The sequence below is a fragment of the Dendronephthya gigantea genome, unplaced genomic scaffold (genome assembly GCF_004324835.1).
Source record: "Dendronephthya gigantea isolate DGI-Jeju-01 unplaced genomic scaffold, DenGig_1.0 000020F, whole genome shotgun sequence".
Classification (NCBI taxonomy): Eukaryota; Metazoa; Cnidaria; class Anthozoa; order Malacalcyonacea; family Nephtheidae; genus Dendronephthya; species Dendronephthya gigantea.
Window position 1 is genome coordinate 2,341,977 of NW_021163030.1, and position 24,959 is coordinate 2,366,935.

The 24,959-nt window shown below is 35.1% G+C and overlaps 3 protein-coding genes and 1 long non-coding RNA gene across 4 annotated transcripts; 2 read left to right on the top strand and 2 right to left on the bottom strand.

The window, feature by feature from the left end:
• Positions 1–22: 22 nt before the first annotated feature.
• Positions 23–1,604, top strand: LOC114521351 (60S ribosomal protein L21-like). The gene is made up of 7 exons (XM_028541765.1): positions 23–86; positions 172–260; positions 355–416; positions 730–842; positions 1,017–1,094; positions 1,218–1,290; positions 1,478–1,604. The coding sequence occupies exons 2-7, from the start codon at positions 194–196 to the stop codon at positions 1,565–1,567; spliced, it is 483 nt and encodes a 160-aa protein (XP_028397566.1). The 5' UTR covers positions 23–86; positions 172–193; the 3' UTR covers positions 1,568–1,604.
• A 2,630-nt stretch (positions 1,605–4,234) lies between these two features.
• On the top strand, positions 4,235–10,386 carry LOC114521349 (ATP-binding cassette sub-family E member 1-like). The gene is made up of 20 exons (XM_028541761.1): positions 4,235–4,382; positions 4,478–4,563; positions 4,823–4,920; positions 5,082–5,199; positions 5,417–5,506; positions 5,654–5,701; positions 5,810–5,879; positions 5,998–6,094; positions 6,343–6,432; positions 6,695–6,816; positions 6,988–7,082; positions 7,336–7,393; positions 7,709–7,780; positions 8,120–8,179; positions 8,249–8,307; positions 8,502–8,672; positions 8,822–8,904; positions 9,236–9,355; positions 9,685–9,796; positions 9,982–10,386. The coding sequence occupies exons 1-20, from the start codon at positions 4,274–4,276 to the stop codon at positions 10,030–10,032; spliced, it is 1,809 nt and encodes a 602-aa protein (XP_028397562.1). The 5' UTR covers positions 4,235–4,273; the 3' UTR covers positions 10,033–10,386.
• A 6,340-nt stretch (positions 10,387–16,726) lies between these two features.
• Positions 16,727–18,329, bottom strand: LOC114521598. The gene is made up of 3 exons (XR_003686812.1): positions 18,233–18,329; positions 17,772–17,901; positions 16,727–16,823 (listed from the first exon to the last, which is right to left on the bottom strand). It is a non-coding gene; the product is annotated as an uncharacterized LOC114521598 (long non-coding RNA).
• A 756-nt stretch (positions 18,330–19,085) lies between these two features.
• On the bottom strand, positions 19,086–23,869 carry LOC114521544. The gene is made up of 8 exons (XM_028542008.1): positions 23,781–23,869; positions 22,536–22,754; positions 22,218–22,415; positions 21,850–22,008; positions 21,219–21,482; positions 20,658–21,031; positions 19,517–19,717; positions 19,086–19,397 (listed from the first exon to the last, which is right to left on the bottom strand). Exons 1-8 carry the CDS (start codon positions 23,860–23,862, stop codon positions 19,086–19,088), a joined length of 1,809 nt encoding a protein of 602 aa, XP_028397809.1. The 5' UTR covers positions 23,863–23,869.
• Between the last annotated feature and the right edge of the window lie 1,090 nt (positions 23,870–24,959).

Below are 24,959 nucleotides of genomic sequence, written 5' to 3' on the forward strand. Positions count from 1 at the left end.
CTCTCAATAACGCCTATGTGGCCTGGGCACGACCGTCTCGTTCTTTTTTTGCCATCTTGGCCGCCATATTGTTGCACGTGTGAAAGGTAGACAATATTTTCGCTTATTTTACCATTTGGACTTTAATTTCAGTTCTTCTTAGTATATCATTTGTTTTTATTTCTTTCACAGGCTATAAAGACGAAAATTAGAAATGACTAACCCAAAAGGAAAACGAAGAGGAACACGTTATATGTTCTCAAGAGCGTTCAGAAAACATGGTAAAAACGAAAAAAAACATAAAGCTGTAGTATTTTTCTCTTGGTCTTGTCATCGTACATATTTGTTAGTAATATTTGGCCAAATTCTTGTTAGGGCCAGTCAAAATGTCAACATACTTGAAGGTTTACAAGATGGGAGACATTGTTGATATCAAGGTTGGTACTGCAGAGGAATTCCTTTTAATAATACAAAAATAATTTTTTACCTAAAGCCAAAACAAACCGGGTTATGCAATCAAAACAAACCTATAGCAATGAAATTGATACAGGTGGGGCAAGAGAGGCATCTCTGAAATATTGTATCAATTTCATTACTTACAATTTGACTATACAATTTGAGTAAACAGAAATAATGTTCAAAGTCACATCCAAGAAAATGTCATAAATTTTTGTTCAAATTGTATTGCTCTATATTGTCAATAAAGGTATATTTGTTATTATTATCTTGACATTTTCATTTTTTTTATAGGGTGATGGTGCTGTACAGAAAGGTATGCCTCACAAATCATACCATGGTAAAACTGGACGAGTGTTCAATGTGACAAAACGTGGTTTAGGCATAATTGTCAACAAGCAAGTAAAGTAAGTGCATTTACTATAAAGTTGAAAATTATAAACACAATTTTACTTCATTATAATGCAATACAGTGGTCCAACTGCTTATAGGTAATAATTACTTACATGTAAATTTAGGTGATAGGCCTTGACTGAAAGTTATTAATAAAATTGTTAAATATCTTTTTTATGTTAACTTAGAGGCAGAATATTTGCAAAACGAATCAATGTCAGAATTGAGCATGTACGTCATTCAAAATGCCGCGATGATTTCTTGAGGTAACTTTGCCTTTTTGACACTTTGACTGCTTTGTTGTGTTTGGTTTTGTAAAAAGCAGCATTTTAGCCTATATACTTTATACTATCAGTACTTGTCTAATTATTTGAAATAATGTACTATAGACGTGTGAAGGAAAATGATCAGAAGAAAAAAGAGGCCCAAGAAAAGGGAATAAAGGTTAACTTGAAACGTCAGGTACTTTCATTTATTAAATTTTATTAATATCAATTTTTCAAGATGTTGTATGATATTGATAATATTGTCTTCGAGGCTTGTACAGGATTGGGTTTCTGTTCTGACAAACAATATCTCAACTTGCCCCTCAAATAAGATACAAAAATAAAGAATTTTTATGATTATTTGGTCTTGTATTCTTCTTTAGCCTGTGGCACCAAGAGAATCCCATTTCGTAAAGAACCGAGGAAAGGAACCAGAACTTCTTGAACCAATCCCATATGAATTCATCATCTAAACAATATGTTGGCAAAATAAAATATCAGTTCAGATAATGTTCATGTTTGTATATATAATGTGTGTTATATAATGGGTTTCACAATTGATATTTGCAATTGGCTTTTCCTGAAAGGAAAAATGGCATATTTCTGGGGTTGTTTAAGAGGAAAAATTACACAATAGAGAAGAATATACCATAAATTATGGCCCAATCCAAAAATCTTAATTTGCATCATATAAATGTGGGTTTTCACATTTCGTGTCCCTTGAACAATAACTTGGCATGATTAGACCAGATATTTTTGGAAGTGTTAAATAGAAACATGGTCTATGCAAATTTTGAAGCTTCTCCAATGAGCTAAAGTTTGCTTTTTGAGACAATTTTAACAGTGTGGTTGCCAGTTCTTCAATGAGACGATGACATTGGATGATTCCTTCATTGTCCAATTCTCCCTCACCACAGTGTGAACCATAAACAAGAGGAGCACTCAATCCCCCAACAATTGGGCCAAGTAACAAATGCAACATGCCTGGGACAAACATGATAGGCTATGATGCCTCTTAAGATGTATGGATGGAAAGCTGAAACTCAACGGTGGGGAAAAAAGGCTTTAAAAAAAGAATGAAATAAGGTGAATTGTTCCTGCCATACCTGTTCAGTTGCATATTACTCACAATGATTTTTTTAACATTTTATCCTTCATTTTGTATTTGCATCATTTATTTGTCACCATGTTACCTAACATACTGACAAGATCTAGATCAAATGACAATATTACAAGTTACCCTTTTATGTAGTTTTACTATATGTGAGCTAGTGCCAAGAACAAGATATGCCACAATGGGAATCTTATTTTACAATTATATATTTTCTAAAATGTTCTTTTTAGGATCATTAAATTGGATCTAATACATCTATTATACTAAGATATTCTGTTATTGTGGAGCCACACATTTCATCAACAAATGTTTGATTACACTGAAAAAGATTTCATTTAATGAGTATAATCTCAAGACATCAGGTTTTCTAAACCTTATAAAAAACAAACGTTTCTGTATCTTGTCCAAAGGAATTCGCAAAATGAATGCTGACTTGCAAACTTGGCCAGTTGTAATATCATTAGTAGAAAGCAACAAATGTAGTTTTTTCTCCAGATTGCTTGATGAATTTTCATCACTGAATACAAATGCAGCCCTCTCTAGTAGGCCCATTATCTCTTTTTGAGAAAATTGGTGTTGTTTCAATAATTCAATCCTTTCAAGCAGAATTGATGAACTGCCAACAAATAACATGGGTGATTTCTGCAGCAATGTATACAGTTTTATGTTACTGTCAATTATCTGTGAAAGACTTTGTATGCTTTGTTGGAATGACAATTTGTTCATTTGGAGAAATGCATGTGGGTTTGACTTGAGCAGTTTCTTAACATGACTTTTTTCACAGTATAATGGAGCACCACAGAGGAATTGGTATGTTTCGCACAAGCTCTCATAACTTGTACACAGGAACTCAGGACATTTTTGCATCAATTTTGAAATGTCAATTTTTAGTTCATTGAGAAATGAAACAACTTGATTAAAATCTTCATTTAAAACAACTTCTTCTCCAGATTTAAGTAATGATGACTTTAGAGCTAATCTCAGAATATTGCTTGATGATTGATAATTTCCAGCTTGTTTAGCAAATTCCTCAGCTTTGTAGCATAATGGAACAGTCAACACAATTGGATCAACATCAATCAGGTTACCAATACTCTCCAAAGACAATCCAATGTTCTTAAGGTGTTCTAGATTTGACTCACACTGTTTAGTGTCTAGTGAAAAAACATAAGGATTTTTCATGAAATGCTTTGGAAGGTAGCAACCATACATTTTTAGAAGTGAAACCATTGAGAACATGTTTGGTGAATTGAATGACAGACATGATGGATATGATAAAGCAATAACCAGTGCATCTTCAACATTGATTTCCAGACTTTGCAATATTCTAATTCTTTCTTTAAATTCTGGCAGAGACAGACCCAATACTTGTTTTGGCGTATCACAAAATTTTTTAACAATCTCTTTATGCTGACGAATCAACCATACAGCTCGTCTTCTTGTTTTTAATTTTCCTTCAACTTCTAGTTGTTTCACCATTTTCATTGCATACTCGCCAACATTGGTCTCATTGGGTTCTGATCTAGCCATGTTGTCACAACTACTGTCTGTCATGCAAGGTTTGCATAATTCTTTAACATGCGGCGTAAAATTTCTTGAAACATTTTTATTTGACAATAGTTTGGAAATAGGTTCGAATATGCTACTTGAATACAAAGGCTTGTTGAAATTGCACAAATGTTTAATAAAAATAGCCATTGGTGACAAAACAAGGATAATTCTGATCACTACTACTTTAATGCGGCACGAAACGAAGGAGAAAGTTTTAAATTAGATACATCAAAAGTTGTGTGTACTAGAGTGCTAGGTAAATTGATGCAGAATAGAAAGTTGTCAGTTTTTTATCAATGTATATCAATGTATATCAATGCATAAAAGTGTGCGATTCACTGATGCAGTGGTTTTTTCGGAAAGATTGAAAAACACTTAGTTAGCTAGTTTCGACTTTTGAAATATGTAATGTCGTAGTTCAGAGATATCGCGGGCTCGGTTCTTTTTCAAAACCGGCACATGCACTCCATTTGGAATGAATCATCGATCAAAGATTCATCGATCGTAGATTGATATGTCTTCCCAAGACAAATTAACTCGTATTGCTATCGTAAATACTGATCGATGTAAACCAAAGAAATGTCGACAGGAATGTAAGAAAGCATGTCCTGTCGTTCGTATGGGTAAGTGAAAAATTATTTCGTCTTTTGCGTTGAAAATTTGATGTTGATTCTATTTATAAGCACTCCTGATTTTAAAATATTTTTAACTTTGTAAGGTAAACTATGTATTGAGGTAACGCCAACTTCGAAAGTTTGTAGTATCTCAGAGGACTTATGTATTGGTTGTGGTATATGTGTGAAGGTATGTTAGATATCATGTTTTATGGTCACCCAGTAATATAGACTATACTAGTATTTAGTATACCAATATGAAAAAGTGGTGTGTGAAGCATTTTCATTTTTTTGTTGCTATTCAGCAGAAAATGTACAGAAATGTTAATCTTATAATAAATATTCAATTACACCTGATTAAACTGCTTATAATACGGTGGGTTTTTTTGGTTTCGATTTAGTGTTCCCATCAATTTAAACAAGTATTTCCATCTTTATTCCATTTTCAGAAATGCCCATTTGAAGCTATAAACATAATAAATTTGCCAAGTAACCTTGAAAAAGATACAACTCACAGATATAATGCCAATTCATTTAAGTTACACAGGTAAGAAGGCTGCTATTTTGTTATTATTTATACATGGTTTATTGAGAATCAGGTATATTATTTGTAAACAGCATTAAAGAGAACTATCCTTCCAGAACATTTCCTGATGTAAAGATCATTTTATGGGAATTTTTTCAAATTATTTTTTTCTTGTTTCATAGATTACCGACACCTCGCCCCGGTGAGGTTTTGGGGTTAGTGGGTACAAATGGTATTGGGAAATCTACAGCACTAAAAATCCTAGCTGGAAAACAGAAACCAAACCTTGGAAGGTTTGATGTAAGTTTCATCTTAGGTAACCTAGATGTATTTATGCTCAGTCTCATGTAATGCACAGATACCTATTATGTTTGTAGTATATTTTGATATATCAATACAAAAAAAAATACAATTAGTATGTGTGCCTTACTTACTTTTGTACTGGTACTGTACCTTGTATTTGCATGAGCATTGTGTTTATGTAATTAGTATGTAAAATATCTGCAATCATTTCCAGAATCCTCCTGACTGGCAAGAAATTTTACAATACTTCCGTGGATCAGAACTTCAAAATTATTTTACAAAGATTTTAGAAGATGATTTGAAGGTAAACTTGCTCACAACTTTTTAATGATTTTGAGTTTTTACTGTAAAATAGAATCCATACCGAAGTGGGTTGCTTCCCTATGAGCTGACCCCCTACACTTTGTAGAAATAAAAAATAAATTAATATGTGGGTTATGTATTTTACTAGGCAATTATTAAGCCACAATATGTTGATCAGATTCCTAAAGCTGTAAAGGTGAGTGATAATTTTTAGGTGGTTGTATTTCAGAGTTATCAATCTTAAAATTTGAGGTATTATTGCTATACATACAATACCTAATTTTTTATTTTTTACTTATTGTAGGGTAGTGTACAGTCCATACTTGATAGAAAAGATGAAACTTGTTCTCAGGAACAGTTCTGTGAACAATTAGGTAAGAAGATGCCAAGATGTATCCTTGTGTGTATATACATACCATTATCACACAACTTGATGGGAGTTGATGAAACTAGAATACAGTTTTGAATGCGATTCAATTTGTCCAATTTTAGATCTATTGTCAGTTCGTGAGCGGAATGTCGATGAACTTTCTGGTGGTGAATTACAGAGATTTGCCTGTGCTGTTGTTTGTGTTCAGCAAGCTGACATGTAAGATATATAAAGTCAGGGTGGTTGTACACAATGGTAGGACCTCACATGCATGGATGCCACTCCTTACCTGATTTAGATTTATTCCTAAACTAAGTTCTTTTGTAGTTTTCAATTATTCTATTTATCATTTTATCATAAACCCATGTTACAGTATTCCAGTTGATAAAATTTAGGCCCTGTAAGATTACCTCCTAAAGCTGTTTACAGGGTTGAAATTATTGTTATTTTGTTTCTTTTTCCTTTAGTTTTATGTTTGACGAACCCTCAAGTTATTTGGATGTCAAACAACGTCTTAAAGCTGCTCTTGCTATAAGGAACCTTATAAGAAGTGATCGGTAAGGTGGTATTTTAGGAAATGAGAACAATAGGTTTAGACTAATTTCATTCTCCTAAAGATTCACTTTGTTGTGGTACATGTTTTCCGACATGTTTTTGCTGCAAGTTTACTAGTGGAAAAATTAAAAGTGCATAAGTTTCATGGTGTCTCATTGTAATATTTAATATTATTGTAACTCAATCATTTGTGAGCTTAAATGGTTCAGATCCAGGCCCAAAACCGTCCATGTTGTTTTGATGTTTGCTTGTGTTTATTTCCAGGTATATTATTGTCGTGGAACATGATTTGAGTGTCTTGGATTATTTATCTGACTTTATCTGTTGTTTGTATGGTGTCCCTGGTGCCTATGGTGTTGTTACTATGCCATTTAGTGTCAGAGAAGGTAATTTATTTATACATAAGGACATTGATGCACTCTTACTGATTGCATGCAGTTTATATTTAAAATGTGTTGTGATATACTGTACATTAAACTGGTAATTTAACATGATAACAAAGGAGGTACAGCAAGAATAATAGCCTAAAATATATATATTTGATTTCTTCTTTCTAGGGATAAACATATTTTTGGATGGCTTTGTTCCAACTGAAAATCTACGTTTCAGGGAAACATCTTTGACATTTAAAGTGGCAGAAACAGCAGACAAGGTCCTTATTGTTATAGGCGTATGGGGTAGGGGGGATGCTGCACACCTAGACACATTTGAATCTAAAAGTTGGGCAAATTTTTATCAAATTCTACTGAAAATCGTGGAATTTTTGCTAATAAGTCCAGGAAGTTTGCATTTGTGAGTTGCGTGATTTTGGCTGAAAAAGTTTACCTACCTATGTTTATAAGATTACATACTTTCTACCATCATACTATACAATGTATTTTAATTACTTCTAATTATTATCTCAGGAGGAAGAAATTAAAAAATTAAGAAGATATAGTTATCCTGATATGAGAAAAGTTTTGAGTAAGTGTTTAACAGTATTTTTTGTTCAACTCTTGTGAAATATGAGTTTGATTACAGTATGCAATAGTTTAGGATAACAGCATTTTAGTAAGTCAGATACTCGGATTTGGGTTAAATACTGTGACACATATATTCCATATGCAATGTTAAATGTAATAGCCAAATCTCTTCAAGTTCTGCCTTGTTATTTTACAAAATTGTCAAAATTTACAAAATTTTACCTGTTCCAGCCAATGGTCCTGACCTACTTAGCTAAAGCAGTGCAATATCTCTTGACATACCCCCTATTGAGTATTGTGTTTCATTCTGTTTTAGAATCATTTGAGTTGAAAGTTGAAGCTGGTTCATTTACAGATTCTGAAATAATTGTTATGCTTGGGGAAAATGGTAGGTTCAAAAGGCTTAAATTGTTTCATAGTATTCATACCCACCTGTACATCACAACTGCAGTGATTTGAACTACTGGACAATGGTGGATAGGTGTAAATCGGTTGGACAAGGTCCAAAAATAGACTAACTAAAGACGTTATAAGAGTGGCTGAGTTGAACAAGTGTTGGAATGTACTGTACTGCTAATTAACCACACAATCTTGTAGTCACCATTCAAGTTCCGCGTACAATGATTTTGCGAATGCTTTAGTCTACGATCGGCTCATGGTATCCTGTATTGCTTCTCCGAATTTTTTTCTAGTTTTCATATGTAACAATTATTTAATCTCTACTCAGGTACAGGAAAAACGACATTTATCAGAATGTTGGCTGGCAAACTACCCCCAGAAGATGGTGGTATGTCTATTTTTTATCACATATTTTCTGCCATTTTCGCATTTTTGACGTTTTTTGTCTTTATTGCAGCTGAGATTCCATTGCTTAATGTCAGTTATAAACCACAGAAAATCAGCCCGAAATCCCGTGTAAGTAAACTTATTTATCCAAAAAAAAGCGTTTCTCTAGAAACTGCTCGCTGCTTCCAAATGTTGGTATATATAGCTAAAGCAAATGTCAAAGGCAGGCAAAGTGCATCGCCCGACGTTGTATTAAAATTATTGTTCTTTACCCACACTTCTTGGATGGCCTTTTGACTATTGTATACAATGATCCTTTGTAGGGAACTGTGCGGCAGTTACTGCATGAAAAGATTCGTGATGCATACATTCATCCGCAGTTTATTACGGATGTGATCAAACCACTTCAAATAGAAAGTATATTTGACCAAGAAGTACAGAACTTATCTGGTGGTGAACTACAACGTGTTGCGTTAACCCTCTGTCTTGGCAAGGTCAGTCTTTACAATTACAGTGATGATAGTGCATAGTGGATGTATATATTACCAGAAAAAAGCAAAATGTATAACTAAAAACACGCTGAACGATGTGAAATTTTAACACAATAATATATTTTGATTTACATGAAAAGCTTTCTTTTTAGCCTGCGGATGTTTATTTGGTTGATGAACCATCGGCTTACTTGGATTCTGAACAGCGTCTTGTTGCCGCTAAAGTAATTAAGAGGTATCTTATATCTTTTATTCCGTTAATTGTTGTTACAAAAGGTATTACTTGTTGCACGTCTTGAATGATTCTCTCTTTTATGAATAATGACTTTTTGTCTGCTTCAATAAAATCTGATTTTGGTAGTCAGTGTTTTGATAAGTTTATACCCTAATTTATACCACTATGACTGTGTAGACACCAGGCAGACCGCAGACACAGGTGTAGAACAATTTTTTTAGAGTTGTGACATCGATCCTCCTGCTTTCATTTCATCGATTATTCGACTCGCTCCATCTTTTTCAATTTATTTTTCAACTATATCGCGCTACATGTTGTCATTATTTTATAGGTTTATTTTGCATGCAAAGAAAACTGGTTTTGTTGTTGAACACGATTTCATAATGGCAACGTATCTTGCTGATCGTGTGTTATTTGATGGAACACCGTCAATTCTACTTTTTGCAAGAAGGTCAGTATCAATGATCAAATTTTTATCTCGAAATTATTTGCCCCACCTACAGAGGACACGCTGCAAGGCAGGCTGATTTTCGTTAGGTCCCCTTCCGAACTCTCTCAGAGAATCGCTGGCTAGCCAAAAGTCGCTATCATCATCAGAGTTTCTCAACCTAAAATTTGGGAACGAGCATTATCATTCGTAAACGGCCAAAATAATACAGCATCGAGACCGTTGATGTCTGTAACATTTTGCTAGGTGTCAGTAATATTAAAAAAACCACAACGCTGTGTATTTTTTTACTGCATGATCATAAATCAAATGTGTCATTTCCTTTTTCCTAGTCCTCAAAGTTTATTGACGGGGATGAATAAGTTTTTGGAATCCTTGAACATAACATTCCGAAGAGACCCAGGCAACTTCAGACCAAGGATAAATAAACTAAATTCAGTGAAGGTATTTAATCCACTTCCGCTTTGTTGCACTAAATCTTAGTTGGCAGCAGGGCGCAGTAAAACACTGTTTTTGCTGCGCCCCGGCCCGGTTGGCAGCTGATTGAGTTCGCGCATTTCCTTGCATTAAACAAAATACATTCAACATTCCCAAATGTAAACCATTATATACCATCCTTACTTTTTTAGGATGTGGAGCAAAAACAGGCAGGAAATTTCTTTTTCTTGGATGATGCTTAAGACATTTCCGCAACGTCACAAGCTGCTTCTGGGATATAACATTTTTTGCTGTGTTTCACCTGTTGCAATAAAACTAACTACATTGTTAATGACAGCGAAATAAGACCGGCAGTGAAACCTCAAAAGTTGATTGTTCAGTTGCATCGAACAGGAAAAATAGTGGCAGAATAACCAGCCTTGCATAGTAGACGATATTGTTAAACCGACATCCCCGATTTTTTGCGGAGAATGGCGATATAACTGGAATGCAAAAAATTGCAAATCTGTGAAGCATTGGTGTTAATGAAGAATTTACGTGTAGAATGTACGAAATTTGATCACAATTATGCAAATAAAACCATTTCATATCAGGAACTGAAACCATTGGGGTACAAAAAGCGCTGCGTATACAAATATACCGTATTTTCTCTATTAAGCCCCCGGTTTCAGACCCTTTGGAGGGGAGGGGTTATTAGAGAGGGGGCTTAATTGAGGGGGGCTTTAAGGTTATCTATAAAATCTTAAGTAATTTTCTTCAAAAGGAACGGTATTGCGTTCATAGTACTATAGAAAAGCAAAATACACTGAAAATTTTAGGAAAATTATGGAAGATAAGGAACCACAACGCCAAATACCTCCGCTCATGAAATTGACTATTATGAAGCCAAAAATCAAAACCAAACTCTTCAAAGAAAAGATCGCATAAAGACACGTGTTTTAGGAGTTTGCGAAGGAGCGGCTTCATAATTTTTTATCTTAAAAGGGGTGGCTTACTAGATAGGGAGTGGGGTTATATATACATATTATATATTTTTGACATATATACTAGTATTTTTCAATACTTTTATAATTTAAGTGAAAGGATACAATTCCAATTAATTCTGAATTTCGACATATTTTCAACCGAATTTTCAAATTTCAAAAAATTGACGAAAATTAGGAATTTTCCTTTGGTCCCCCGTTGCCGATTTGACTGAAATTTTGAAATTTATCAAAGTATGATTTTGTGTGTTCAAATGTATTGTTTTGATGAAAGAATACAATTCTAATTAACCGAATTTTCAAATTTCACATGATAACGAAAATTACGAATTTCCCCCTGGTCCCCGATTTGGCTGAAATTTTGAAATTTATAGAAGTATGATTTTGTGTGTTCAAATGTATTGTTTTAATGAAAGAATACAATTCTAATTAATTCTGAAGCATTTCGACGTATTTTCAACCGAATTTTCAAATTTCACAAAATTTACGAAAATTAGGATTTTTGCTTTGGTCCCCCGTTGCCGATTTGGCTGAAATTTTAAAATTTATCAAAGTATGATTTCATGTGTTCACTGAATGTATTGTTTTCTTGAAAGAATTCAATTCTGATTAATCCTGAAGAATTTCCACGCACTTTCAACGGAACTTTGAAATTTCAAAAAATTGACGACGATTGGGATTTTTTCTTTTGCTCCCCGTTGCTGATTTGGCTGAAATTTAAAAATTTATCTTGGGAAATGGGAAGTAATAATCTTGGGAAGTAATAATCCCACAATCGCCACATTGAGCAATGTCATACTGAACCTTCGAATCTTGGAGTTAAACCCACTGCGTTTTTTGGTCAACCTTAAACCGGGCGCTGTGGATGTTTATATAATAATATTTATGTCAGGATTTAACACACGATCCGGTGGCCTAGTTGTTAAGGATACGACCTAACATGTTGTAAGCGTAGGTTCGAATCCTGAGAGGGATAGGTTCGATTTTTCCCACTGAAATTACTATTTAATTTAAAATTATTCAAAAAGGATTTAGTCAAATAAAGAACAATAGCTTTTGAAAAATGATTTGGTGGTCTAGTGGTTAATGCGTTGGTCTCCCAACCCGAAGACAAACGTTTCAACTCCTGGCAACGCAAAAAAAATAACTTGAAAAATTTCTGCATGATTTGGAATGCTTAAAGCAGTTAAAAAACTCCTCGGCCTATGCGAAAGACTGAAAATTGAAAAAAATTTGAAATAAAAAAAAACTTTAAAAAGAAATTCTTGCGTTCGAGAGTACCTGAAAATTGAAGAAAAAGCACAAGTTAAAAAAGTGTTAAAAACATGTGTCTTCTAAAAAGCCTAAAAATGAAGAAAGTCAGACGGAAAAAAATTTAACAATTTCCCGCTTTTAAAAAACTCATGTTTACATAACTTAAATTTTTTTCACGAAAATTTGACAGGGTGATTTTCTCGAGATTGAAAAAATTTAATTTTTTTTCACTTTTTTGAAATTCTCTTAGATTTTTTTTTGGACGCGAAAGTATTTTGTCTTGGGCTACCTGTGTCAAGCCAGACACAGGTAGCCCAAAACAGACACAGTAGCCCAAGACAAAATACTTTCGCGCCGAAAAAAAAATCTAAGAGAATTTCAAAAAAGTGAAAAAAATTAAATTTTTTCAGTCTCGAGAAAATCACCCTGTCAAATTTTCGTGAAAAAAAAATTAAGGTAAGTAAACATGAGTTTTTTAAAAGCGGGAAATTTTTTAATTTTTTTCCGTCTGACTTTCTTCATTCAGTTCAGGCTTTTAGAAGACACGTGTTTTTAAAACTTTTTTAATTGTGCTTTTCTTTCAATTTTCAAGTACTTTTGAACGCGAGAATTTGTTTTCATTTATTTTATTTCAAATTTTTTTCAATTTACAGTCTTTCGCAAAGGCCGAGAAGTCTTTTAACTCTTTTAAGGCTTCCAAATCACACCGAAATTTTTCAGGTCAATTTTTTTGCATTGCCAGGAGTTGAAACGTTTGTCCTCGGAGTGAGAAACGAATGTCTTAACCACTAGACCACCGCATCATTTGTCGAAAGCTATTGTTCTTTATTTGACCTAATTCTTTTCGATGAATTTTAAATTAAATAGTAATTTCAGTGGGAAAAATTGAACCTTTCCCATGTGGGACTCGAACCTACGCATACAACCAAGTAGGCCGTAGCCTTAACCACTCGGCCATCGGATTATATGTTGATAGCAGCCTTAATATATACGTTATAGCGGTAGCCCAGTGGTTAAGGCTACGGCCTAGCAGGCTGTAAGGGTATGTTCGAATCCTCATGGGAAAGGTTCGATTTTTCCACCGAAATTACCATTTAATTTAAAATTCATCGAAAAGAATTAGGTCAAAAAAAGAACAATAGCTTTCGACAAATGATGCGATGGTCTAGTGGTTAAGACATTCGTTCCTCACTCCGAGGACAAGCGTTTCAACTCCTGGCAATGCAAAAAAATTGGCCTGAAAATTTTCGGTGTGATTTGGAAGCCTTAAAACAGTTAAAAGACTTCTCGGCCTTTGCAAAAGACTGTAAATTGAAAAAAATCTGAAACAAAAAAAATGAAAACAAATTCTCGCGTTCAAAAGTACTTGAAAATTGAAAGAAAAGCACAATTAAAAAAAGTTTTAAAAACACGTGTCTTTTAAAAAGCCTGAACTGAATGAAGAAAGTCAGACAGAAAAAATTAAAAAATTTCCCGCTTTTAAAAAACTCATGTTTACTTACCTTAATTTTTTTTCACGAAAATTTGACAGGGTGATTTTCTCGAGACTGAAAAAATTTAATTTTTTTCACTTTTTTGAAATTCTCTTAGATTTTTTTTTGGACACGAAAGTATTTTGTCTTGGGCTACCTGTGTCAAGCCGGACACAGTAGCCCAAGACAGACACAGGTAGCCCAAGACAAAATACTTCCGCGTCAAAAAAAAATCTTAGAGAATTTCAAAAAAGTGAAAAAAAGTGAATTTTTTCAGTCTCGAGAAAATCACCCTGTCAAGTTTCGTGAAAAAAAATTATTAAGGTAAGTAAACATTAGCATTAAAAGCGGGAAATTTTTTTAACTTTTTTTAACTTTTTTCAGTCTTTTTAAGAGACACATGTTTTTAAATTTTTTTTTACTTGCGTTTTTTTGGCAATTTTCAAGTACTTTTAAGAAGCGAAAATTGTTCAAAGTGTTTCTCTGATTATTTTTTTACTTCCAATTTCTTTCAAATTTACAGCCTTCTTGCTTCTTGAAGGCTGGGAATTCTAACTTTTGAAGCTCACAAATCATACCGAAATTTTTAAGGCTGATTTTTTTTGCATTACCAGGACTTGAACATGTGTCCTAGGATTGAGAGACCAAGGTCTTAACCACTAGACCACCCCGTCATTTGTCGAAAGCCTATCGTTCTTTATTAGGCCTAACCCTTTTCAAAGAAGTTTAATTAAACTGCTTTAACCAGTAGACTACACCAGCGAACCTGCGGTGAAAGGCTACACCTTTTTATATTATTTAATGCCTTTTTGGTAGACTCTCAAATGAAATAACAATTTAAATATATAGGTTCAATTTAATGTTCATGATTGATTTTCTCGTCTAAAACGCACACAACCTTAAAGCGTGCCTGTGCCTTAGAGCACTATCTTTCCATATAGGTTAGTTATATGCGGCGCAAGTGAAGCTAATGGTTACGGTGCGATTGTTTTGTATTTTTAATAAAGTGAAGTCAAAGTAAAGTACAAGAGTTAACAATGCATTTCAAAATAGGTTTAAAAGGAAAAAAGTACAAGGATTAAGGATGTATTTCAATGTGTATAACCGGCGTATATATATAGTCATGAGGCAACAAGCATGCAACTCGTAGTCTCGTAGATTACATCTGAAATCGCAATTGAAGCAAATATTCAGTCTAGCAAGTCAAAAAAAATTTAAAAACATGTGTCTCTTAAAGACTGAAAATTAAAAAATGTCCGACTAAAACTTTAAAAAAAGGTAAAAAATTTCCCGCTTTTAATGCTAATGTTTACTTACCTTAATAATTTTTTTTTCACGAAAACTTGACAGGGTGATTTTCTCGAGACTGAAAAAATTCACTTTTTTCTCTTTCTACAAAAATCTACCAAGATCATGTTTTTATTTTTCAAACGAATGATGGCTCTTGCCTCCATGTATTAATTCTATCGGAATATTTTATAGTTGTATGGTGTTTGTCGTTTAATATGGAGCATTATTCGAGAGGGCACTGAGGTTGTCAAGTCGGTACCGATAGAGCAGGGTAATAACCTATAGTCGTGGTTTACATAGTTCCGCGCCAAAGCCAAGGTCGAGTGAACTCTGGAGAAAATGAAAATACCTCGCGCTGACGCACGGACAACGGTTATTCTCCAACAACAGCCTCGTACCCAGGCGCTTTACTGGAAAACATAAAGGCTGCATTCAGCGTAATATAGAGATCTGTGCGAGCACGCAGAGATGCTTGGGTAGAACGCGGCAAATAAAGCTTCGCTCTCCTGTCGCGTCCTTCCCAACCATCCCTGCACGCTCGCACGTTTTAGCCACAGATCTCTATATTACGCTGAATGCAGCCGTATGTTTTCCAATAAAGCGCCTGGGTACGAGGCTGCTCCAACAATATAAGTAAATCTAATTTGAATTATTGTATAAAGTCTAACTTTAGCATGTGTGTGCTCAAACTGAAACAATTACGGTACAAAAAGAGCTTCGAATACAAATTTTATCTAATATTATGATATATAAGACTTTAAAAAACAACATGCGATCATTATTTACTCCGATCATTAATCAACATTTATTCACCCGATCATTATAAAATTGACAAAGTGCCACAAACTAAAGTAGTCTGAATGAGTTGTAAATACAGGATACATTCAACCGCAGAGTATCGTATACTTTTAGATTAAAGAACAGAAGTAAATATTTAGCAGTAAACAAAATATGGCTTGCTTTCTACAGGATGAGCTATTTTTCGTAAAGTCGGCCGTTTTCAGCAGCATAATCATCACCTTTGAAGCCATCTTGCATGTCGCCAACTAAAAAAATGTAAAGTTGGTGGTAGATGATGCTTACTGAGTAAAGATAACGATCAAAGATCGGAGGACTGCAATAAAAATCAAGATTTGCTGAACCAGAAAATCTGTTACAAGCTTGACTTTCAAGTTTTCTTGACAAACATTTCAAGTTTTGAGGCATACGAATTTGCATTAGACCTTTTTGGATTATTTTTGGATTGACATACCATTGCTACACACTTTTTTCTACAAATTCCATGATGCATCTTAAACCAGGTTGGACATTTTCTTGTTTTGCAACAAAATTGTTTGTACAGACGACGAACTTTATTCCAGAGATCGAAGAAGTTGCAATAACAATTATTATGGTTATTGTTGTTGTTGTTGTTGTTATTGTTGTTGTTATTATTATTGTTGTTGTTATTGTTGTTGTTGGCTCTTTTTCGTCTGCACAGACAATTGTTGTGGTTGTTATTATTATTATTATTGTTGTTGTTGTTGTTATTGTTATGTTGTTGTTGTTGTTGTTGTTGTTTGGGCTTCTCTTCCTCCCGTGGACTGAAGTTGGATCTCTGTGACTTGCGTAACACCCAAGTTCTCCTTGATGAGAATCATATACCTCATTAATCTTTTTGCATAGGTAACTATAGCTGTTGATATAGTCTAAAACAATCAATACAATCTATTAACAATTGAGCATACATTGAACCATTCATTGAACCATATTTGATATTTACTCACATCCACACTTTCTCTGGCACGCCAATGCGCATGCGTGTGAATCCGAACTTCCTCGACACGAGATTTTTCGATAATCGACATAAATTTTGGAGTTATGCTTATCACCGATCCAACAGTAACAAGGTTCTGTACAATACCGGTTGTTGTTGTTGTTTTTTTGTTATTGTTGTTATTATTGTTGTTGTTATTGTTATTATTATTATTGTTGTTGTTGTTGTTGCTGAACCATCCCCGCTTTTCTCGTACAGGATTTTTCCTATCCGTGGAACTACAATAAAAGAAAGAAAAAAATTGCAAATCAGCAGCGGGCAGAATCCTAGCCTTTCCTGCAATCTGATTGGCTGTAATCTCGGCCTGCGTTTTCGAATCGTTTTTGATACCCCGGGAAAATATTTTTCTATCCGGACCTCGCAGCCGGTAAATAACATATATATGATCTTGATCTTGGTTGTGCACGCCGTTTGGTTGTGGAGGCTGAGTTGAGGGAATCTTTGTACATTTGAACACAAATCATGGCAGCTAATAAAGGATACGCAGGCGTTCCATTTGACTTAAATTTATATACTAGAAATGAATTATCAGTCTTCATCGAAATTTTTAGAAGAAAACTATCGTTTGCCTAACAATCGGTTAGAATTTAAACGCAAGCAAACAAACGGATCATTCATCCTAAAAAACTTTTTCTAAAGTTTTTTTTCGCCCTAAAAAGTTCTCATAGACAAAACAAAGTAATTCGTTGTTATGGGGAAATCGACATATTAAAACCGAATGACAAGAAATTACAATATGTGAATTACAACAAATTATGTCATATGAAAACCAGCCCTTAGGACGAAATACATGTTGAGACAGAAAATCAGCCTTGTCATGATTTAGGCGTGAATATAAAGGTTGGGTGTGATGACAAACTAGCCAATCAAGCTTGAGGGTAAATAGGAATGTGGGCGTTACTTTCTCGTTCCAGCTTGGTCATATTCTAAGGTCATTTTGTTTAAATAAGCCGTTCTGCACTCGTTGAGTTAATTTTCACGTGAACATTATTTTAGGGTTGAACTGAACTTTATATTACCTGCAGATCTTGTCAGAATCAGACATTTCAAGCATTGTGTTCAAATTTGTTAATTGAGCTGATCTGTCGTAATTAGTGCTAATTTTAATTTCCTTTCCCGTACACAGAGCGGGCTTCAAACAGCAAAATCTATGATTGAAGTTTTACCTTGTGTCCACTTTAGTTAAAATATTCTCAATATCATCTTGGCCTTCCGAAGAAACATCCGCCAAGACAAAAACACAGCATATTTGTAACACCAAAAGGAAAAAAAACATGAAACTCTTCATTTTGACTTCTGTAAATATATAAGATGAAAAGCTATGCAGACAGTATATGCAACTGCTATATGCCGCATTCCTGAAATGCGATTTATATATCCGTGCATAGACTCTAGGGAGGTAATATGCCTACACGGTGTTCCCTAAATTTGAGTTTTCTTTGTTGTGTCTGTCCAAGGTACAATATAGGTCTACCATAGGTATATTACCATAGTTATATTTCAATTGTAGCTATTTAAACTGACTGTATAGGTTCTAGCAAATCCTTGCCTAAACTTGTGCCATTACTATAAAATAATAGAAATAACCTTGTCCGTAATCTATATATATTTTCTATATGAATTTTACCTTCCAAAGAACTTTTACCTTCCAAAGAACTACCAGTTTAAACCAGTTTGCCAACAATTTTCCTAACTTTGTATAAGTTTACTCCGCTTGGTTCGACTAATTCGACAGAATGCAATAAAAATAGATTCTTTTATAAAACATGAATTTATAAATGAATAATTTCATGCTTGTGCACTAACTCATTAAATGATAGCGGTTAAGCCAATATCTCGTCAAAATTGATCAATTGATATTGATAGACAAGCGATATCTAATAATATTCTTGACAAAAATTAGCCTTATTACTCCACTGATGAAGGCTTGGACGGACCTACAAGCTAATTTACTTAAAAGCAATATCTAGTAGTCAAAGGTTAAATTTCATGACCATGAAGTTCTGTAAATCGGTGCTGGTAGATATAGCACTGATAAAAGTTTAAAGTTGCCGCAATTGTTTGTATATTGCTGTAAACCAAAGATGAGCCGGTCTGTTTAATTAAAAAATAAATTAAAATGCATTAGCCCATGTCGAGGGTACGAATGATTGACGGCTTGGTAAAATTGGTTTGCAGGGTTCAAATATTAATTAAAACGACAAATAATGAATAATGCTTTATCTAAACACGCGGCTCTTCTAATTAACTAAAGAAATTTCGAGATGACAAACATAAAACGGAACGCAAAGGCGACGGGGAAAAAATTCACGGGGAAGGCAATTGACACCCCTTCAGCTCAGGACAAAAAGAATGGTCAAAAGTCTGTCCTCTATTAACAATTTATTTGTTCAAAATTTAAGATTATCCCATCCCACAAATATTCATATTTTTGGCCGATTCGTGGAGTTGCGTTGGTAAAATAAAAAGTTGCACAAAAATTAAGTCTCACTAGTACTCTCAGCAAGACCATCTAAGAAAGGAGTCGATGACGCATATCGTAATCCATCTTTATCCACAGATATCAAAACGCCAAGACCATGGATAGCCAGCGATGTATGATCATCAATCTCCGTAATTTGCTGTCCTTTGCGTCGTACTTCATGTAACACATTCTGATCAATGGTACAACGCTGTACTCGAATATCTTGTAAGTAATTACCCAATGATGGCAACATAAGCTGGGGTCGGGATAGCGCTTGATTTGGATTCAGGTTTTCATCTAAGACACTTGTTATTATCTGCGGAGTCACCTGACGAAGTGAAGCACCAACAACAGAAATAGCCATTGCAGGCTCCCAAGGTCTATTTTTTTGGGCACTGTTTTTTCTGAATGCAAAAGCGGGCTGAAGTTCTGAGTTCAATCGAGTACCAGGCTTAATTGTTTGATATAATACTTATTAATGGCCGCAGAATGTGGAAGCGCAATTCCATGTACAAATAAACCTGTTCCCCACGGTTGACTATTGATTGTATGTATCATTGAACACATATTACCATACTTATCCATCGCTACCACCCCATCAGAGTGAGGCGCGAAGCTTGTATCGAAGCTTGTATATTGTATGACCACCTATTAAAATAAATATATAGGATGCTGACCGTAACAACTCACTTTATTTTGGGTTGCGCGTTGTTCTAACCTTGCGAGAGTGACCACACCCACCTTCACGCAACTTTATTTTGGGTTGCGCGTTGTTCTAACCTTGCGAGAGTGACCACACCCACCTTCACTCAACTTTATTTTGGGTTGCGCGTTGTTCTAACCTTGCGAGAGTGACCACACCCACCTTCACTCAACTTTATTTTGGGTTGCGCGTTGTTCTAACCTTGCGAGAGTGACCACACCCACCTTTACGCAACTTTATTTTGGGTTGCGCGTTGTTCTAACCTTGCGAGAGTGACCACACCCACCTTCACGCAACTTTATTTTGGGTTGCGCGTTGTCTAACCTTGCGAGAGTGACCACACCCACCCTTCACGCCCAACTTTATTTTGGGTTGCGCGTTGTCTTAACCTTGCGAGAGTGACCACACCCACCTTCACGCAACTTTATTTTGGGTTGCGTGTTGTCTTAAGCTTGCGAGAGTGACCACACCCACCTTTACTCAACTTTATTTTGGGTTGCGTGTTGTCTTAACCTTGCGAGAGTGACCACACCCACCTTCACGCAACTTTATTTTGGGTTGCGCGTTGTCTTAACCTTGCGAGAGTGACCACACCCACCTTCACGCAACTTTATTTTGGGTTGCGTGTTGTCTTAAGCTTGCGAGAGTGACCACACCCACCTTTACTCAACTTTATTTTGGGTTGCGTGTTGTCTTAACCTTGCGAGAGTGACCACACCCACCTTCACGCAACTTTATTTTGGGTTGCGCGTTGTCTTAACCTTGCGAGAGTGACCACACCCACCTTCACGCAACTTTATTTTGGGTTGCGTGTTGTCTTAAGCTTGCGAGAGTGACCACACCCACCTTCACGCAACTTTATTTTGGGTTGCGCGTTGTCTTAACCTTGCGAGAGTGACCACACCCACCTTTACTCATACATAGTGACGTTTTAATCTTACCTAGAAGTTTTTTTATTTTCTCGTTGATTTCATCCATTCCACCAGGTTTGCTCATTTGACTCCAAACAGAATAAGCAAATTCCTTCGATGTTCTGTTTCGGATTGAAAAATCCAACTGAAATTCACGTTCAAGAATAGCAATTGCATTTGGCATTGTTCGTAAATATAACGAAATGAAGTTACTAAAGCGAATTATAGAAGCAAACCAGTAGAGTCTGGTCGAATTTGTAAGATAGGAGTAACTTCGAAGATCAGCAAATTCCATTAGATTCAGTTTTTCCAGTAACTCAATACCTCCTGAGCCAGCGTTGTTGGTACCTAAAGAAATTTAGAACATTCCAAACTATTGACAATTAGCAAATATGCGAAACAAATTAATTTTCTCCCGAAGGGAATCGTTGTGCATTGGTATTCAAACTAAATATAATCAATTCATGTTTGTATGAATTTCTCACAGGCAAATTCAAAAACAAACTGCTATCAAAATACATATAACAGCACCAACCTGAAGTTGAGACAACATAATCAGAATACGTCGTATTTATGGGATCTTTCCAGTTGACTGTGTAAGAACTCATATCAGACATTGTGATAACACCATTTTCTTTTTGAACTAGTGACACCATATCTTGCGCCCAGGCTCCAGTGTACATCTCATTTACTCCATTTTCAGCAATAGATTGAAGAACGTCTAACAGCTCTGGTTGTTTGAATAGTTCGCCGTATTTGTAATATTCACCAGTTTCAGGGTTTGTAAACAGTCGTTTTCCTAAACATAATCAAGAAGATTAACAAAATATATTTCTGAATAATCGATTTCTAGGAACACCACGCGTGTTTGTTACATGACCAGGTTTCGGTCCGAAAAGGCTTGGGCCTTCATCAGTGCATGCAATTAACTTCAAAAAGATGTTGATTTCACTTTTTAGAAAACTGCTCAATTTTTTTCATATAGGCGACCCAGAAAGCAGTTAACGTTAATTATCCAATTATATGTAAATGTTCTTGATTCATAGCTGGTCGCATGCGTCACAATGGTAGCTACATTTTTTTACGAATAATGTCATCTTTGGTTTGCTGCTGAATTTATATATTTCATCAACAGAATTTAAATTCATCAAATGATTCTCACTGACCATCTTCAGTTCTGAGCAATGTGACATCATTGTAGTTTGCTGCAATGTTTCCGGCCAAGAGATGACTTAGATTAAATCCATTTTTAGCGAAATACAACGCAGGTTCCAACAATGTCTTGAGATCGAAGTTCGCTAGCCTTTTGACCGCTGCATCAATTCCTGAAATGAAAAAATATTTTACAAAAATAAAACTTCAGCGAAATCGGTAACGGTATGCAAATGCCGTAACTTTCATCTTTTTTTTAAATTTGAAAATTCAAATATCTTATGATTTATTTTTTTTGAATCAAAAGTGTCTACCATTAATGCGCGATTTTGAATAAAGGAGAAGGTAAGGTTCACGCCTGCCTGCATGCCCTACGACATACCTGCAAAAAACCCAGGCACAAGAACCGATGCTCCATTTGGTTTTGTTGTGTGAATTGGCAATATTTGCTCAACGTCAAGGTCAGTTGGAATATTCCAACCACCATCTAAACTATATACTCGGTTTTCATGACTGTTGTAGTATAGTATCTCTGTAACACCAGCGAAGGAGACGTAACAACCAGCTGCAAGGGTTATTTCTGCAAAGAATCCAGTGTAACATATGTAACAATCAAATATAGTTACTCGTGAGGTGAAACACTATGAAATGCATTTTGACGCTAAAAAGTGCCAGGTAAAAATAAAATTACGACTTTAACCTGTAAGTGCTGTAGCTACACAGGCATCCATGGCATTTCCTCCTTGTTGCAACGCAACAATCCCAGCATGCACAGCGAGAGAATTGGTTGTCCCGCTGACCACACCATAACCAGGGCTCACAGCTAATGGTTTGGGAAAAAAATATCTTTGAGCTGAATAACTTTTCAGTCTGTCAAAATCTTCTTTCGGCCAATCTTTCGGCGACAAAGACACCCCGTCTTCAACAAAGATAACAAAGATTCCGTCTTTAAAAATCTCAAAGCAATCAATTTAGCAAAGATTTCACTTGTTGCTGTTAGCATACGTTTACGGCTTAATTTCGTGAAATATTAGTTTCAATTTACCTACCGCCGGTTGTACGTTTAATGCTCCCCTTCGAGATACGAAGCATCTCAGACACACTTCAGAACTTTTAAATTGAAACTTAGGAAACTCTAATTTGTCTGCGGACTTCTTTTATCGCACACTTTCTTTACTATTTTACGCCTTAAAAGTAGCTAATTTTAACGTATCTATATTCTACTCTATAATATTTGTGTATATTTTGTACTTTATTTTAATCCAGGGCCCCGCTGAAAACCACCTATTGTGAGTCGGGCACCCTGACAAAATATTGTCTTAATAATAAAAAAACAAAAACGTTTTAATGAGTTAGTTAGGTTTAGTGCAAGGCGTAAACCTTAATTGCCACACTGTAAGGCAACATTTGTGTTTGTAGTTAGGGACATAGAGGTTTACCAACGACATTGCCTTCGTTCAACTTTTCCATGCAGTGCATGTAGCTACTTGTTTATTTTTATCAAAATTTTGTTCTACCCCAACGGGACTTGAGTCACTCTCGACATAAGCTTATAACTTTTCAATTGTTTTTATTATTTTCTTTCGTTAAACATGTAGGTGTGTCTTGCAATAGATTGCTTAAAACTTACAATTTAAACCATTTTGGCTCACGGTTTTGCGCAGCGGGCGATGAACAAACCTTTATTTGAAGTCTCTTGTTTCACATTATAGACAAACGTCATGTCAACTGAATCCCAATCTGCACACTGTATAAAATACTTATATTCTTAAGCTGTCTACTCGAACAATGTCTATACTACAGTTCTAGTATTCATATTTTCAAAGACTTGTACACGTAGCTACTCCAAATATTCCTTACGGCTCGGGTTCCCCACACAAAAATAGTCTATAGACGCGAAAATAAAACAAAATTCTATACACAACAAGACTATATATATACTCACCGCAAATGACTGTAAAACTGCAAAAAGTCAAAATGAAAAACCCTAAATTCATTGCATGACACGTTCTTATACCCAGAGACATTTTACGTCTTCGCTGTTTCACTGTTTTCTTAAAAAATTGGGCAACGAAGTAAAAAACAAATAGTCAAAGCTTTGATTTAACAAATAATTTACACTGTGTCAAATTTCAAAATTTAAATGGTGGTTATATAGTCCGGAGATTAGATCTATTTAATCTATAGTTAATCAGTAACATGAAACAAAGTAAATATTCAGTTGACCATAGGTATTACATCTTCAACTGGTGTGATTTTGAAGATTGGTGCAAAATATCATAAAGTTAAATTCTGGAGCCAGTTGTATAAAACATGCATTAAAAGCTCGCCGCACACGTGAGCTTAATATAGCTGAGCTGAAGACCTCGCGAGGCTGTTAGCTAAGCAAGTTACTGTCGTGTGCAGGATAGTTTTTTTTGAGGAATTCGCCTCGAGAGACAAGTTTCTCACGTGTGAGGATGGTTTTCGGGCTGAGCTAACTGCCTCTCGAAGTCGTGCTGTAATCAAAAGTTAACTAACACGAAAATGCAAGCTATTGAATCAACCTGTTTGAACGAAAGTATTTAAATGAATCGGTCAAAGTTACGAACAAGGTTTAGAGTAATAATATGACATAATATGATCAATTATTACTATACACAGTTTTTCATTCTAAATTGTATGCTTTTTCAGTCACGAGAGTTAAAGTGACAACACAAGTTTCGAACTTGCAAATCCAGGATAATCCACCTGACGCCATATTCTCAACCCCCCGGGAATTATCATTAGTTTGATATTGTTGTAAGCAGGCATCATTAGGCATCACCATATCCGGGTTCCGTTAAAGGAAACAACAAAACCGGAAAAACCGGAAAATTAGAACGGTGCCATCCTTCAAACGAAAGAGCATTTCATAGAAAGACTATAAATCAACAAAAAGGCTCTCGCAAATATTTGTCATTCAAAACAACGCCGCATCGTTTTTAATTATACAAATAATTGAAAGCAAAAAATTACGATATTATTGCTATCAGTATTTCCCCATTTGTGTTTTTCAAGCAAAATTTATACAACACGTGGTCAATTTCAAGTCCAATTTTCGCGTGATTTTTAGATTTTCCAGACAGTGAATAATTATTATAGT